Source organism: Hippopotamus amphibius, chromosome X (genome assembly GCF_030028045.1).
Source record: "Hippopotamus amphibius kiboko isolate mHipAmp2 chromosome X, mHipAmp2.hap2, whole genome shotgun sequence".
Lineage (NCBI taxonomy): Eukaryota > Metazoa > Chordata > Mammalia > Artiodactyla > Hippopotamidae > Hippopotamus > Hippopotamus amphibius.
This window is the reverse complement of record NC_080203.1, coordinates 128,694,495-128,710,062: the sequence shown is the minus strand read 5'-3', so window position 1 is coordinate 128,710,062 and position 15,568 is coordinate 128,694,495. Positions and strand designations below refer to the sequence as shown.

At 42.5% G+C, this 15,568-nt stretch overlaps 1 protein-coding gene across 7 annotated transcripts in view; it reads right to left on the bottom strand.

The window, feature by feature from the left end:
- Window positions 1–2,734: 2,734 nt before the first annotated feature.
- The window catches only part of MID1 (midline 1), a 371,359-nt gene continuing 358,525 nt past the window's right edge, over window positions 2,735–15,568 (bottom strand). For all 7 annotated transcript variants that reach the window (XM_057718033.1, XM_057718040.1, XM_057718034.1 and 4 more), the window contains 2 exons: window positions 13,999–14,206; window positions 2,735–6,871 (listed from right to left, as the gene is read on the bottom strand). In XM_057718033.1, coding sequence (XP_057574016.1) covers window positions 6,523–6,871; window positions 13,999–14,206 — 557 coding nt within the window. In that variant the 3' untranslated portion in view covers window positions 2,735–6,522. The remainder of the gene's footprint in view (window positions 6,872–13,998; window positions 14,207–15,568) is intronic.

The window sequence follows — 15,568 nt, the reverse complement described above, 5'->3', positions numbered from 1 at the left end:
AAAGCTTGGAGTCTCTGCAGACGTAGAGAGGAGGAGGTCAGTTACAGAGATATTTAAGAGAGAAAATCAGCAGGACTTGGTGATGGATTGGACATGAGGGGTGAGGAAGACGTCAGACACTAACCTTTGTTTTTTGGTTCATGAAACTGGTTGGAGACGGCAAGGTTTTGGGGAAGAGACCCCGAGTGCTCTTTTGGTCATGCTGCGTTTGAGGTGGCCTTTAGGCATCCACAAGTGATGGCCAAGTAAGCAGGTCAATACATGGGGCTGAGCTCAGCAGAGAAATGAGACCTAGAGATAGAGATTTGGGAGGCATCTGCCCAAAATGGTGAAGGAGGAGATGGTGTGGATGGTGTTGCCTAGAGAGGGATTAAAAAAGAACCGAAGTGGGTTTACATCTCAAAAGCTGCTGCACGCCGAGATGAGGCCAATCAGACATTCGTGGGAATATGTATTGATGCAGATGGTATTTTTGACATCACTGAGCACCATTTGGTAGAGTGAAGACACTGAATGCCTGATGTGAGTGACAGGAAGTATGATGAGAGGCGAGGGACCAAAAGCAGAACATCTGAACAGCCCTCAGAGAAGCTTGATGGACAAGAGGAGGCGAGAGAGGCCAGAAGCTGAAGGGAGAATAAGATTGGGGAAGGGGTGAGATAAGCTTTATTATCTGAAATATTTTACTGAACAGCTCTTAATGACCATAATCAAAAACTGAGCTTTGAGGATAAATAGACCGTGCTAAGGAACCAATGTTCATTAAATCATTTTTCTATGTCTCTCCTTAATTGGTAATTGGTTTTCGGCCATGACAGATTTGCTTGTTAATTGCTATCCTTCCTATTTAATCATGCTTTTATAATTCTCGTAGAGAACACGGCTGAAAAAGATTCAGAGGGAGGCTTGAATTCCTTTCCATAAATCACCCATATTAAGACAGGTCAACTACAAGAGAGGTTTTTCCGTAAGCCCTCGACCCCATTTTTATTTTACATTCTTGAATGTACATCCCACAGTGAGAATGGTGGTCCAGGAAAGGAGATCTTGCAAGTTCAACATATCTCTTTTTATGCTCCTTTTGTAATCCCAAGCAGCTCTCTTCTTCAACCTATTTTGCTTCTCTATTTTACAAAATAATAATTTGTAAAGGAAGAGGATGGGGGCTACTCTCTGGAGTGTGTGTGACCTGCCCTTCAAGTTGACTTTGAAAGGTGATTGATTACAGCAGCATCTGTTCTGTTTCAAAAGTTCAAGTTAAATGTACTTCAAAACTCTTACTAAAGGGAATATATTTTACACACCTGTCACTTGTGAGAAGGGCTGATTTAAGTCAAAATTATGAAAGAGGTAAAACTACTCATTAGAATGGGCACACCCTACTCTGTTGAACGAAACAATCTTTTAATAGCCCTTGAGTGGCCCTGTCTTAAGCACTTGGTAACGAATTTTCCGTGAGTTCTGTGATTGCAGAATTGATGTGATTCAATGTTGGAAAGGGCTTGTGAGCTCACTGAAGCCCAGAGCCGTGAGGGGACATGGCTGAGTCCCCAGTGAGTGAGGGAGAGTTAGACGATGCCATGGGGGTTTCAGGCCGCTGGTCCAGTGCTGTATCTGCTGTGGCCAGTCTGTGTGGGACAGATGTGCCCCGTGCCTGTTTTTATAAATAAAGTTTTATTGGAACACAGCCACACCCACTCGTTTACACATCCACTGCGGCTGCTTTCACTCGCCTGCTGCAGAGCTGAGTAGTTGCCAGACAGTATGACCCGCAAACCCTAAAACAGTCCCTCTCTGACCTTCACAGAAAAGGGGCCGAGACCTGTGCTGCTAGACTGCACTGGCTGCACTTGAGAATCACTTCAGAGAAAAGCACAGGGTGCTGGGCCACACTCTGGACCTTCTCATCCCATCTTTCAGGATGGGATCCAGGAATTGGCATTTGTTTAAAAAAAAAAAAAAAGACTTGCATGGTCGGCCAGGTTGAGTCACTGCGTTATGTCATGCCGCCTTTAAAGCACATGACCTTGAAAAGACATTTCAGGCTGTAAGCACGTTTATATGGGATATGACCCTGGAGAAAGCCCTCCAGATCGGTACTGCACACAGCATCAGAACCCCCCAGAGGGCTGGCTGGAACTCAGATCGCTGGGTCCCAGCCCCACAGGTTCTGCGCGGTAGGTCTGCGGCAGGTAGGGCCAGAGAGCTGACACGTCTAACAGGCGTCCAGGTGCCGCTCATGCCGAGACCCGTGCAGACGCAGTCTGCAGAGCGCTGACTTAGGTCAAAAAGGCTTGTATCTCTAATGAAAGTCAAGTCCCATTAGCCTGGGAGGGGGCTGGGGATAGATGCATGGACCAACTGCTGGGATGGTTCCAGAGCACGCTGTGAAGACCCTCCCCCATCTGCTCAAGTCATCCTTGTTCTCTCCTCCACCTCGTCCAGAAGCCTGGAAACCAAGCCATTGTTCCCATCTCCACTCCCGAATAGGTTTCCTCTCAGTGCGTCTTTACATTTTCCAGGGACTATTTTGCATCTTGTAATCATATTTTGATTAGAGAGGGGCCGGATGATGGAGGCAGGAAAGTCTCTGGCATAAAAGAAAATGGATGATACGTTTCAAAGCAGTATCAAGAGTAGCAGAAGTGGAATAAATGTTTGTGGAAATCGGGGGTGTGAAAACACACACTGGTAAAAAGGCAACAGAGACAAGCCGAGACGGAAGGCATGGGAATCACAAAAATTATTTTATTTTCAACCAGAAAGCAACAGCAATGGAGAGTCTGGGCTGAGGGCTTGGCAGCGTGACTCAAGTACCAGGGAATGAATTTGTTCAGGTGAAAGAAGCAGCATACAGAGACTTTTCATTTCCAAACTAAGCAAATCACATCCAAATCTTTGTGACACTTGTCAGTGGATTCCCATTTACACAAGCTTGGATGGCTTTTCAGATTTCAGATTTTTCAAACTATTTTGGAAATATTTTTAAAAGGAAGGAGCCACTGCAGTGAAGGTTTTGGTGCTCACTTTCTTTTTTGATATACCAGGCATTGAATCAATTACAGGAAAAGTTAAAAAAAAAATTACTTGTGAGAGTTGTGCTTAAAAAAAAAAAAACAAAAAACGCGCACACACAAAATAAGAGTTTCTCATCTGCAGCACTATTGATATTTTGGGCTGGATGATTCTTTGTCGTGGCGGCTGTGCTGTGCTTTGTAGGATGTTGAGCAACATCCCTGCTCTCTACCCACTAGATGCCAGGAGCACCTCCCCCAAGTTGGGCCAGCCAAAAATAACTCCAGACATTGCCAGATCGCCCCATCTTGTTCAGAAGCACTATTTTAAAAACATTCTCCCGCCCCCATTACTGTCTTTGTATCATTTTTTTTTTTTTTGCTTTTTACATTTTATAAGGGTAGACCAGATCATCAGGTTCCCAACAAAAGCGCATGTATGTGAGCATACATGTGTGTCTTTGCAGGCACTGCTTATGTGCCTGGAGCCGAAATGGAATCCCCCGTTCGCTGGGGTGCGCTGGTTCGGTTCCTCAGAATGTCTCAAGATCTCAGTACCATAATAAAATGCCTTTTTGTCCTCAGGCCTTTTTCTCTTCTCCAGCAGAAACTCTCATCAATATGTGCCATCCGTTTTGAAGTCATTTTCTTTTAAAGCTGGAAAGAAACTCTTCACCCAAGCCCACTCTCATCTTAATCCATCTAGATTCCTACTTGAATTATATGGCCAGCCACTTGTGACATGGGATCCAGGGTTCTTCGTTTGCATCCACCAGAAAGAGAGGTACCATGTTTCTGAGTTCTGTTACGAGGACTGGATACATCATTTACAAGGCCCAGTGCAAAATGAAAATGCAGGCCCCCTTGTCCAAACATTATTAAGCGTTTCAAGATGGCGCTAGTGCTGTTCACACACCCATGATGTTGGACCTGACAGCCTTGGTTGGCATGGCATCAATTTTGTGTATGAATGTAATTGGCACTGTAATTGGCTCTTTCTCCCCTATGTTGCGATGGCTCCTGGGAAGTAAGAACTTCAAAAACAAAAGGCCGTGCCCCCAATCCATGTAAAGAACTGTACTGCAGCAAATGTTTATAGCATATATTTTTCAGACTTTCAAAAAAAATCCACATGGAAATCTTTTCTACATCATTACAGTAATGAAAGTAAACACTGTGGCCTTTCATCATATACACATTTTCCTGTAAATATGACAACATGGAAATAGTAATTGCTCTTATCCACAATGTTTTTAAGTTAGCAAAGAGTGAGACTTCCACAACAAAATGATACCATAATCCCTCTTGTCCTTATAAAAATAGCCAAAACATAACCTAAATGGCTTGCAGTGAAAATTGGAGTAGTAACTTCTTTATATTGAAAAGCATTAAAATTCACGGAAATATTGTCCTCGTAAATGCTTTAGATTAACATCATAAGGCAAACTGGAGCATTTATTGTACCTGGAGACCATGATTTAAAAAACCTCAGGAGCTGAGTTTTAGACCCTTTTATTTAAAACCTGTTAGTGTACAAAGTGCATGAAAATATCCGTTATTCAGCTACCAAAAAGTATGTAAAAATTACTAAGCCCTCCCTTTTGGTTTATTCAGGGAAGCCTAATGCACATTGTTTTTATATTGTAAGAAGAAAAAAAAAATCCCGTAAAGTTTTCAGAGAATGATTATTTTTTTTCCATTGAGGCGTCCATCTTTTAGACGTGAAATTGTCCTAAGTCGCTATCAAAATATTCATCTGGGTATAAATAATATAGTAAATATATAGAATCTATCTGTTAAGAAAAAGGAGTGCATCTGCCAGTGAAGAGGCAGGAGCACTAGGGAAACCGCCCGTAAAGTCCAGACTTGCCATCACATAATGCGATGCTGAAACAGTGGGTCTATGGGCGAATTTCAAAGAAACAACTGGGTGATTTGCTCAAAAACAAAATCAATAAAAACAACATCTAAATCCCCCAGTCTGTTCAGTCAAAACGGCCAACCCAGTAGCCCAGATAAATATTTTAGCAAATGCAATGGTTGATAGATGTCATGCCCTTCATCAAGGTAGAACCAATGCCAGATTCCTGGTCCAAGTCCAAGGATGGCTTACAAAAGCCTTAATTCATGGACCACTCCAACATGGCGGGTCAGCATGCCAAGCCTCCCATCTGACATGGCATTAGCAGGTTCTAATAGCAGGTTCCGGCGTGGGAATAGTGAGTTTGATTTTTTTGTTTGTTTGTGTTTTTTTCCTTACAACTCTATGGTAAACTATACTAGAATATAGAGGGACTTCTACATCTTTCAAGATGTGCTTAATAAAAGTCTGTTTATAATAACTTTCGAGGCACGTATACTAGAGAATAGTACTTTACGCAATGTCTCTTGTCATTACCAACTCATATATATAAAGTGTTTTTCGGGTGACTTATAGTTGGATGTGGTAGTGGCGGTTGGGGCCATGTGCTGATGTCCAGGAGAGTGAAATCGATCCAAAGTGGTGCTGCCATTTGTGACAGAAAATGTTTATTTCCTCAGCCCCAGCGACAGACATTATTCGGGGGAGGGGGACACAGGACGGCTATTAAACATAGTGAAGAAATTTCACAGGCCTAAAGAAACTATTAAAAGGAAATAGATTTCTATCATGATACAGAATCCCACTCCCAAGAAAACACAAATCAGCCTGCATTTCTCAGTAATCAGTAGGATTCAAGGTGACTTTTTCCAATTGCAATCTCATTCTTCATGTTTCCCAGTATCCTTAATCCTGGGAAAAACAGGGCAGTATGTGGCCAAGGGTTTCAGAACCTTTCTTTCCAGCATCATCCCACCAGCTACCGGAGGGTAATTTATAGGTTTCGCTATGGCCGATTCCAAGCTCCCAAGTCAAGTCTTTCCATTCTCTCTCTCGCTCTCTCCATCCTCCTTGATCCAGTAAATTTTTCTGACATCACAGAACACTTCAAAACAAACCAGAGTTAAGAAATCCTGTTAACTTCCCTACTAGATTCAAAACTATTTTTTATTTTCCAAATAGCTCCCTACTGTTCTGCAGTGTTGGGGGTGACAGGACCTACCATGGGATCTGTAGGAAACAGAATGTGAGGAGACGGATAGGCACAGAAAACTACAAAAGATTTTTTCTCTCGAGCCCAGAGACTGTGCTGAAACAAAGGTTGTCAAGAGCTGGTAAACTTATGGGCCTCCTAATGTGCAAAACCAGAGAATCCCTAAGAGTTGTAATTCTGGTTATGTTCCTTTTATAAATAATCTATAAGTTTTCCTGTAAATACAAAAAAAAATGGTGAAATTATTAAAGCCTGTACTTGATACAAAACACAGTGAAAGGGGGGAATTGCCCATTTGGAGTCCTATCTTAGCTGATTTCTGGATACTTTTGGGTGAGATTTAATCACATTCTGGAAGCCTGTGCTTTCTGTCCCCAGAACGGTGGCCACCACCCTTTCTATTCCCCAGAAAACAGCTCCACGTGGCCAGGTGCTCACGGCAGCTGCTCTGTGCAGTCTAGATGGTCTGGGATAGGAAGGCCAGTTATAATGGTCAGACATTTGTTCCACACAGTGAAGGTGGGGCACACAGGCTGCGAGAATGTGATGTCGAAAGTGTAGAGGTGGATGGAGTTCAAGGCATCGTAGAAAGCGATGGAGCCGTTATCGTAGTCCAGCAGGATGCCGACGCGCCGGAGGTGGGGGGCTGGCTCGATGGGGATCTCCTTGCTGTTGTGTCTCACCACCCAGGTATTGTGACAGCGGCACAGCGCCCAGGAAGCAGAGTTCTTGCCAATCCACTCATGCTTCGGGGCTGATTTGTAAGCGAGGCCAATGGCATACCTGCAGACACAAAACAGCAACGACAAAAACTATGAGCTATGTTGCACACGTGCGTGAAATCCTATCTGTGGTCCTCGGGGGTCAGGAAGACGTGATCCTCTGCCATCCTTGTTCACTCTTCAGTGAAAGCTGGCAAGAACCCTGACCCGTTTTCCTCCTCTTCGTCTCTTCCAAACATACAGCGAGCCGAAAGGGGCCATTATATTGACCCACCTTCCCGTTTTCAGTTCAGATGTTACAAGAGAATTGGAACTTTGCGTTCTGCTGTCTTTGTTGTTTTTTAATGTTCATGAAGACCCACGCAATGAATTCTCTAGACCAGTGCCGCCCAGTATAACTTTCTGCAGCAACTGACATGTTCTGCTCTGTGCAGTATGGTAGCCATGAGCCACATGTGCCTATTGGGCACTTGAACTGTGGCTGGTGAGACTGAGGAATTAGCTTTAAATTCACTTAATTTTAATCAAGTTAAATTATTTAAAGAGCTGCATGTGGCCCATGGCTACCATATTGGACAGCACAACCCTAGACCTCTCCTTTTGACCTTTGAATTTTTCAGCTGACCCCTTGTCTGTCATTTCCCACGATTTCAAAAGGCAAGCATGGAGAATGATTTTCATGTACGGGGATGAGTTCTTTGTCACCTCCCAGCCTCTGCCTTCTCATCTGTAACACAGGGACAATGACTGTCATTGTGTCTCAGGGTTATTTCGAGGAGTTAAGAAAAGAATACATGTCAAATCCCGGGTATGAGGCCTGGCGTAGGATATCCAGTGATTGTTATTTTATTATTTTTGCCCAGTGCCTTATGACTAATAACTACCATGAGCAGAATTTGAACCCAGGATGATTTAAAAGGCCACAAACTTAAACAACACTCTCTAATGCCTTTCCTCACCAGAAGAGTGCTTTTGGTTTTATTTCCTACTATGTTTTAAAATTCTGAATGTCTCTGAGTAGATGGATATCCTAGTTATTCTAAATGTTCTCTCATTGCTCAAAAAAAAGTTAAGAATTCTTTCTACAGTGTTCTAAGCTTCCTAGCTCTTTCTACCCTACTGAACTATGCCGTCATAATATTTGTAGTATTTCACAGTTAAGATAAGCAAAACCCATCATTCTTAATCAATAGTGAATGATTCAGAGTTCAATTCTTAGTATGTTATGGTAGAAACGAGTCTACCTGGCTACTGACATATGGTACCTTACCCGCTGCAGAGAGAAAAACTTTGCTGCTCTCGGATAAAACAACATTCTTTCAAAAATCACGTGCTGGATTTAAAATACACTCACTAAGAATGGTGTGTTAAGAAGATAACACACCGTGACTGAATTAAGAGAGGATGGACTCGATCATCTGTTAAGCCCAGTGCACCAGCCTGTGCTGTCAAACCGGCCTCTTTGCTTCCCTCTTGTCAGTCCTGCTCTGCACCTCAGGGATGGTCCTGGGGCTGCATTTCCTAGAATCCTCTTTTCAATAGGAGCCCATGTCAGATTCTGCCACTGACACCCTTGCACAAGACCCAGAAGTTCTAAGAGGAGGGGAAACAGTGTTTTCTGGGCAGTAGAGAGCAGAGGTGAGGTCTGCGGAAGCTTCCGGGCAAACTCCTGAGTATAACTTGCCTCTGGGCTGTGGGTAGCTTTCCAGCCTCATGGACCAGAGCAGTGGGCTCCCTGACCTGTGCTCCCATCCCTTCTAGGGCCCCCAGAAGCCTCCGGCTCTCTTCCTCCTTGGTGTACCTAGAATGATTTCATGTATTTCTTGGAACCCTAACACATACTTGGGGAAGGTTTTCATTCTGCAATTTTAAGTATTCTCCCTCAAGATGTTCTCAGTGTCCTGGCAGGCGCCATTTCCCTTTTCAGATAATTTGGAACTTGCATTTGCATCAGAAAAGAAATGCATGTCTATATTCTTTCCTTCTTGTTGCGACGCACTATTTTTATTTTTTATTAAAAAACTTAGAGGTTTCTTTTCCGTTTGAACCTTAACCTGAACCCCCTATGAAGGAGCTGTGGCAGGTATGACTGAGTTCATCTAGCAACTGGGAAAACCAAGAGAAGGTTAAAATGAGGCGCAAAATCCAGAATCTCGCCCCCTCCCCCTGAACTTGGGGCCCAGGAATCTTTGTGTGAACCCACGTTTAGTTAACACCATTTCCTGAAACACCAAGAGCACATTAACAGCATTGGAGTAAGAAAATAACTCCGTGTGTAGTGCATTAAGCAAAAGAAAATACCATTATATTATCATTAATCTGTAAAACTATGTACATATTTCCACTGAGCTTGAAAGGCGCAGGCAGAAGGCAGTATTCCATTAAGGTTCGCAGTGAGACTTGGGGGATTCAAAAAATATAAAAATTACATTCCTCAGAGCAGTGTTAACATGCCCCGTAGCGTGGATGCTAACATACTTGTTCATTTCAAGTCAGGACTACACGTCACGAGAAAATATGTCATTTGCTGTTGCAAATCAAGGTATTACAAGGCATTTGATTGTAAGGGTCACCCTTTCCTAGCTAACACCTCCCAGGAAATGTTCAAGTACTTTCTACATCAGAATTTTCTGAAATGGACACAAGTGTGTAAAGATCCAAAGTGTGGCAATGAATGTGAGAATTTTTTCCCTCCTCACAAGTTGGTTTTGACATCTGGTGTTTTCAAGGTAATGCTGATCTGTGTTTGTGTAACTGAAGGGGTCTGGTGGAATTCCCCACACCATTCATCAATGGCAATGAGGTCATAATCATCAGGTATCATTTATCATAAGTAATTATTAATGGAGTTGTAATTATTTAGACACTGGATTCCATCCTAGATTAATAAAGCCCGTTAATTAACTACAAATGTTTGCTCTTTTGCACCTGCAAAAATTCACTGTATTTTCCTTTGGGCTTTTATCTTGCCCCAAGGCAACTACAAAAGGAAAATGCCAATCTGGCCCAGAGCCAAGTGCGGGGAAAGGATTTGTCCTCCATCCTCCAGTGTGATGTTGGAACAGGAATGTTCTGGGCAAAGAGAACCATGAGGGTCACAAGAGAAAAAACTCTACTTGCTTGGCTGCTATAGGGACCATTGTTTGCATAGATTTGAAAGTGTTTTAGCTTCCTCATCTCAAAGTTAACACTGTTACAACACTCATCAGCTTCAAGTTAGGCAGTTTTGGGTGTTTTTTTATAGCAAAGATTTAACTATCACTCATTAAGTACACCACAGTTAGCCCTAAAGCTTTTTCTTTTCCTTTACGGTTTATTACAGAATATATATTTTAAAAATTTTTCTTGGAGCACAGTTGATTTACAATGTTGTGTTAGTTTCAGGTATACAGCAAAGTGATTCAGTTACACACAGACATATATCCACTCTTTTTTTTACGTTCTTTTCCTATACAGGTCATTGCAGAGTATTGAGTAGAGTTCCCTGTGCTCTACAGTAGGTCCTTGTTGGTTACTTATTTTAAATAGAGTGGTGTGTACATGTCAATCCCAATCTAGCCCTCCCCCACCCCTGTAACCATAAGTTTGTTTTCTACATGTGACTCTTTCTGTTTTGTAAGTTCAGTTGTATCATTTTTTATATTCCACATATAAGCAAGATAAGATATTTGTATTTCTCTGACTTACTTCACTGAGTTTGATCATCTCGCAGTCCATCCATGTTGCTGCAAATGGCATTATTTCCTTCTTTTTTTATGACTAATTATTATAGGATAGTAGTGAATACAGTTTCCTGTGCTATACAATAGGACCTTGTTGTTTATCCACTCCATATATATTAGCTTGGATCTGCTAGTCCCAAACTCCCAATCCCTCCCTACCCTGCCCCCACCCCACTTGGCAACCACAAGTCTGTTCTCTATGTGAATCTGTTTCTGCTTCTTAGAGGAGTTCATGTGTGTCATATTTTAGATTCCACATATAAGTGGTATCACATGGTATTTCTTTCTCTTTCTGACTTACTTCTCTTAGATGGAACTCAAGATGATCATACTATGTTGCTGCAAATGGCATTATTTCATTCTTTTTTACGGCTGAGTAACATTCCATTGTATATATGTGCCACATCTCCTTTATCCATTCCTCTGTCAGTGGACATTGAGGTTGTTTCCATGTCTTGGCTATTGTGAATAGTGCTGCAATGAACATTGGGGTGCATGTATCTTTTTGAATTAGAGTTTTGTCTGGATATATACCCAGGAGTGGGATTGCAGGGTCATATGGCAACTCTATTTTTAGTTTTTTGAAGCACATCAATACTGTTCTCCATAGTGGCTGCACCAATTTACATTCCCACCCACAGTGTAGGAGGCTTCCCTTTTCTCCACACCCTCTCCAGCATTTGCTAGTTGTAGACTTTCTGATGATGGCCAGTCTGACTGGTGTGAGGTGGTACCTCAGTGTAGTTTTGATTTGCATTTCTCTAATAATGAGTGATGTTGAGCAGCTTTTCATGTGCCTATTGGCCATCTGCATATCTTCTTGGGAGAAATATCTATTTAGGTCTTTTGCCCATTTCTTGATTGGGTTGTTCTTTTTGTTGTTGTTGAGTTGTATAAATTGTTTGTATATTTTGGAAATTAAGCCCTTGTCAGTTGCATCATTTGCAAATATTTCCCCCAGTCTGTAGATTACCTTTTCATTTTGTTTATGGTTTCCTTTGTGGTGAAAAAGCTTATAAGTATGATTAGGTCCCATTTGTTTAGTTTTGCTTTTATTTCTCTGGTAGACTGACCTAAGAAAACCTTGGTACGATTTGTGTCATGCCTTGTATTTAAGCCTTTAAGCCATTTTTGAGTTTATTTTTTGTGTATGGTGAGAGGGTGTGTTCTAACTTCATTGATTTACATGCAGCTGTCCAACTTTCCCAACAGCACTTGCTAAAGAGACTGTCTTTTCCCTCATTGCATATTCTTGCCTCCTATGTCAAAGATTAATTGAGCATAGGTGTGTGGGTTTATTCCTGGGCTCTCTTCTGTTCCATTGATCCATATGTCTGTTTTTGTGCCAATAGCATGCTGTTTTGATTACTGTAGCTTTGTGGTAGTGTCTGAAGTCCGGGAGGGTTATGCTTCCTGCCTAAAGCCTGATGTTTCAAAAATACAGCATGGTGGGGAAGAGCAGGGATTAGCACACTACAACCCATGGGCCAAATCTGGCCCTCTGCTTACTGACACCCAGCCACACCCAGGCATGGATGTGTGGTCTGTGGCTGCTTTCCTACCACAACAGTAGAGGTGAGCAGTTTATACACCCAGAAATACTGGCTCCCTGACCCTTTACATACAATGTTTGTGGACCCTTGGTTAACAGCTCGTATCCTGATTAGACGTCCCAACTTTGCCACCTATGCGTTTTGTGACCTTGGGCCTCAGTTATCTCATCTGTAAAATGGGATAGTTGCACCTACTTTTGTGGGGCTGTTAGGATGAATAACTGAGTTACCATTTGTAAGATGCTTAGACCAGTGCCTGGCACATAGCTGTGCTACATAAGGGCTGGTTAAATAAAAATTATAATTGCTCAAAAAGGGAGCTATTTAAGTTGGCATTTGTGAGACAGATGACCAGGGTGAGAGATGCAGTTTAGGGCTGTGGAATAGGCAAGGTCAGCTTTGTAAGGTGACTTTGGCAAGGTTAACTAATTCCCATGTAGACTGCCTTGACCTCCACCCCTTAGGCTTAGAGAACTCAGTGGGCCGGACTCACTGGGCTGGATCTAAGAGACCCTTTGAAATGAGTCCTGGCCAAGGATCACTGCTTCACCCACAGCCTCAGCTATTTGCACTGGTAGGCCCAGCCTAGAATCACAAAACGTACAAGGCAACAGAAATTAGTTTAAGTGATGAAGAGCAGGAATTAGAGTAGGGATTTACACTAGGAATTGGAAATTTTTCTTCTGTCAACAGCCAGAGAGCTAATAATTTTGGCTTTGTGGACCATAGGATTCTGTTTTACCTCCTCAATGCTGCTGTGTGGCTCAAAGGCAGCCATAGACAATGTGGAAAAGAATGGACCTGGCTGTGTTCCTGTAAAGTGGGCTACGTTTGGCCAAGGACTATCATCTGCTGACCCATGCTTTAAGGCATGAAAGAGCAGTGTTAGCATACTAGCTCTCCCCAGGACCAGGACTCAATTCTTGCTGTAAATCAAAGATGGATGGAGTTAAAACGAGGTTTTTTTTTTTTTTTTCTTATTGGCTGAATGGTAGATTAGATGATTGCTTGGTACATAACCACTCCCTCCTCTCAACTCCACGGGAAGAAAATATATTTTCCTACACCACTGGCCTTGGCCAGGTGACTGGCTTGACCAATGAGAAGTTAGTAGACATGCAAGCAGAGGTTTGACATGTGCTTGCATAGTTGGGCTTGCACTCCCTGGGCTCCTTGAGAAGGACATGGCCTGGGTATCCCACATGTCCAAAGAAGATGAAGAAACCTATGGAACAGACCTAGATCCAACCTATAGCTTAAAAGCAAGGCCAAGTTAAGATTAGCCTTGATCTGCTAACCCACAGATGTGACTGTGAGTGAGCAATACTAAATTATTGTTGGTGGAAGCCACTGAATTTGGGGGTGTTTGTTATGCAGCATTACTGTAGCAACAGCTGACTGATAAAGCTTTTCTGCATATTATTATTCAAGATGGACCCTGCCACGTGCTGATGCTCTGACAAAGTCCAGAAATAAGGTGTGCCTTTTTACAGTTGTAGGGCAATATCCATTAATAGATGAATGGATACAAGAAGATGTACATATATACAATGGCATACTACTGAGCCATAAAAGAGAACGAAATAATACCACTTGCAGCAACATGGATGGGCCTAGAGATGATACTAAGTGAAGTAAGTCAGACATACAAATGTCATATGATATCACTTAAGTGCAGAATCTGAAATATGAAAGAAATGAATTTATTTACAAAACAGACTCACAGATATAGAAAACAAACTTATGGTTACCAAAGGGAGGGATAAATCTGGAGTCTGGGATTAGCAGACACAAACTACCATGTATAAAATAGAAGGGGAACAAGTGTAGTGCAGGGAGCTATGTTCACTACCTTGTAATAATCTGTGGTTGGAGAAGAATGTGAAAGAATGTATGTAGATAAAATTGCCTACCATGTGCTTCCACTTATGACCACTTCCCAGTAATGCCGGCCACTGTCAATGAATACGTTTCCAGCTACGCCATAGCTCCCTTGGCTGGTGAAGCGTTCAGGTGTGTGGCTCTTTTTGGATGATGACTCATCACGTTCTACTGTCAAGTTATCATGGGACACCTTTAGCTTTCGGTGTGCAGATTTGGGGTCCAGTTTAAAAGGCTGGCCTGGAGACGAGGTTACAAAACAAAAAGACGAAGATGAGAAGAACTGTTGATTTTAACACGAGCAAGAACATATTTTCACAATCAGCTTTAAAAAGTACAGTAAAATGGGGGCTTCCTAGGTGGTGGCGCAGTGGTTGAGAATCTGCCTGCCAATGCAGGGCAAAACGGGTTCGATCCCTGCTCCAGGAAGATCCCACATGCCAGGAACAACTAAGCCTGTGTGCCACAACTATTGAGCCCATGTGCTGCAACTACTGAAGCCCACACACCACAACGAAGAGTAGCCCCCACTCACTGCAACTCAAAAGAAAGCCTGCGCACAGCAAGAAAGACCCAACACAGCCAATAAAATAAATTTATATATATATATATATATATATATATATATATATATATATAAAAGTACAGTAAAATAGTGAAGACAAACATGTCCCTGCCTTCATGTCAGTCAGTTCTAAGATGCAGGGGGTGCTACGCTCACCATTCAACAATAGCATGGGCAAGGATCAACCAGAACATGTGGTATAAGGGAATCCCAGCTGTACACCAGCAGTACGGGTAGATACTGGCTGAACAGCATCCCGGAAGGGAGGAGAAAATGAAGGCTTCATTTTCAGCCATTCCCATGTTCAGGCAGCTTAAAATAAGTTCATGCTCAATAGACTTCAGACCAGAAACCAAATAAATCAAGACTGCAGGTTTTAATACATACGATATTCTAAAGGATTACATTATTTTGAGATTGTTCCAAATTAAAGCATTACTCTCATGAGCTGAGAATGAGTACAAAGTTACCTATCTTTCAGCCCACAAGATCAGGCAAACACTATGATGGTAACACATGGGATTTGACTCCTGAGTTCATTTACATATCCAATAAGGTCCTCTATTTCATATCTGTGTCTTGAAAATGGACCCATTATAAAATCTTGGCAGAATCACACCTGAACATCTTGTTGTTAACTGTTACTTCTCTGAGGATTCAGCATTGGTGTGGAGGCCACCCCGTCATTCAACAGCGCTTCGGGTACAAGGCACTTAAAGGTAGGAAAGGACTTACAACGTGAAGCAAATACCATGATGTTCAAACTGCACAGCCACTAGTGCAGCTGGGAGGCCACTTCTGCCCAGTGCATGGCTCTCAGACAATTACTGGAAAAAGTCTGGTAAATGTGACTGTGGCAATGCTTGATGGCTGAGAAACCGAGGCAGCGAGCCTGGAGCAGTGTGTGTTGTGTCACATGCAGGTAGTCGCTGCTTGGATGCAAACGTGACACCAGCACTTCTAAAATCCTTTCTTTTAGATCAGGGACTGGTGTACTTTTGCTGCAAGAGGCCCGATAGGAGGTATTTTCTGCTCTG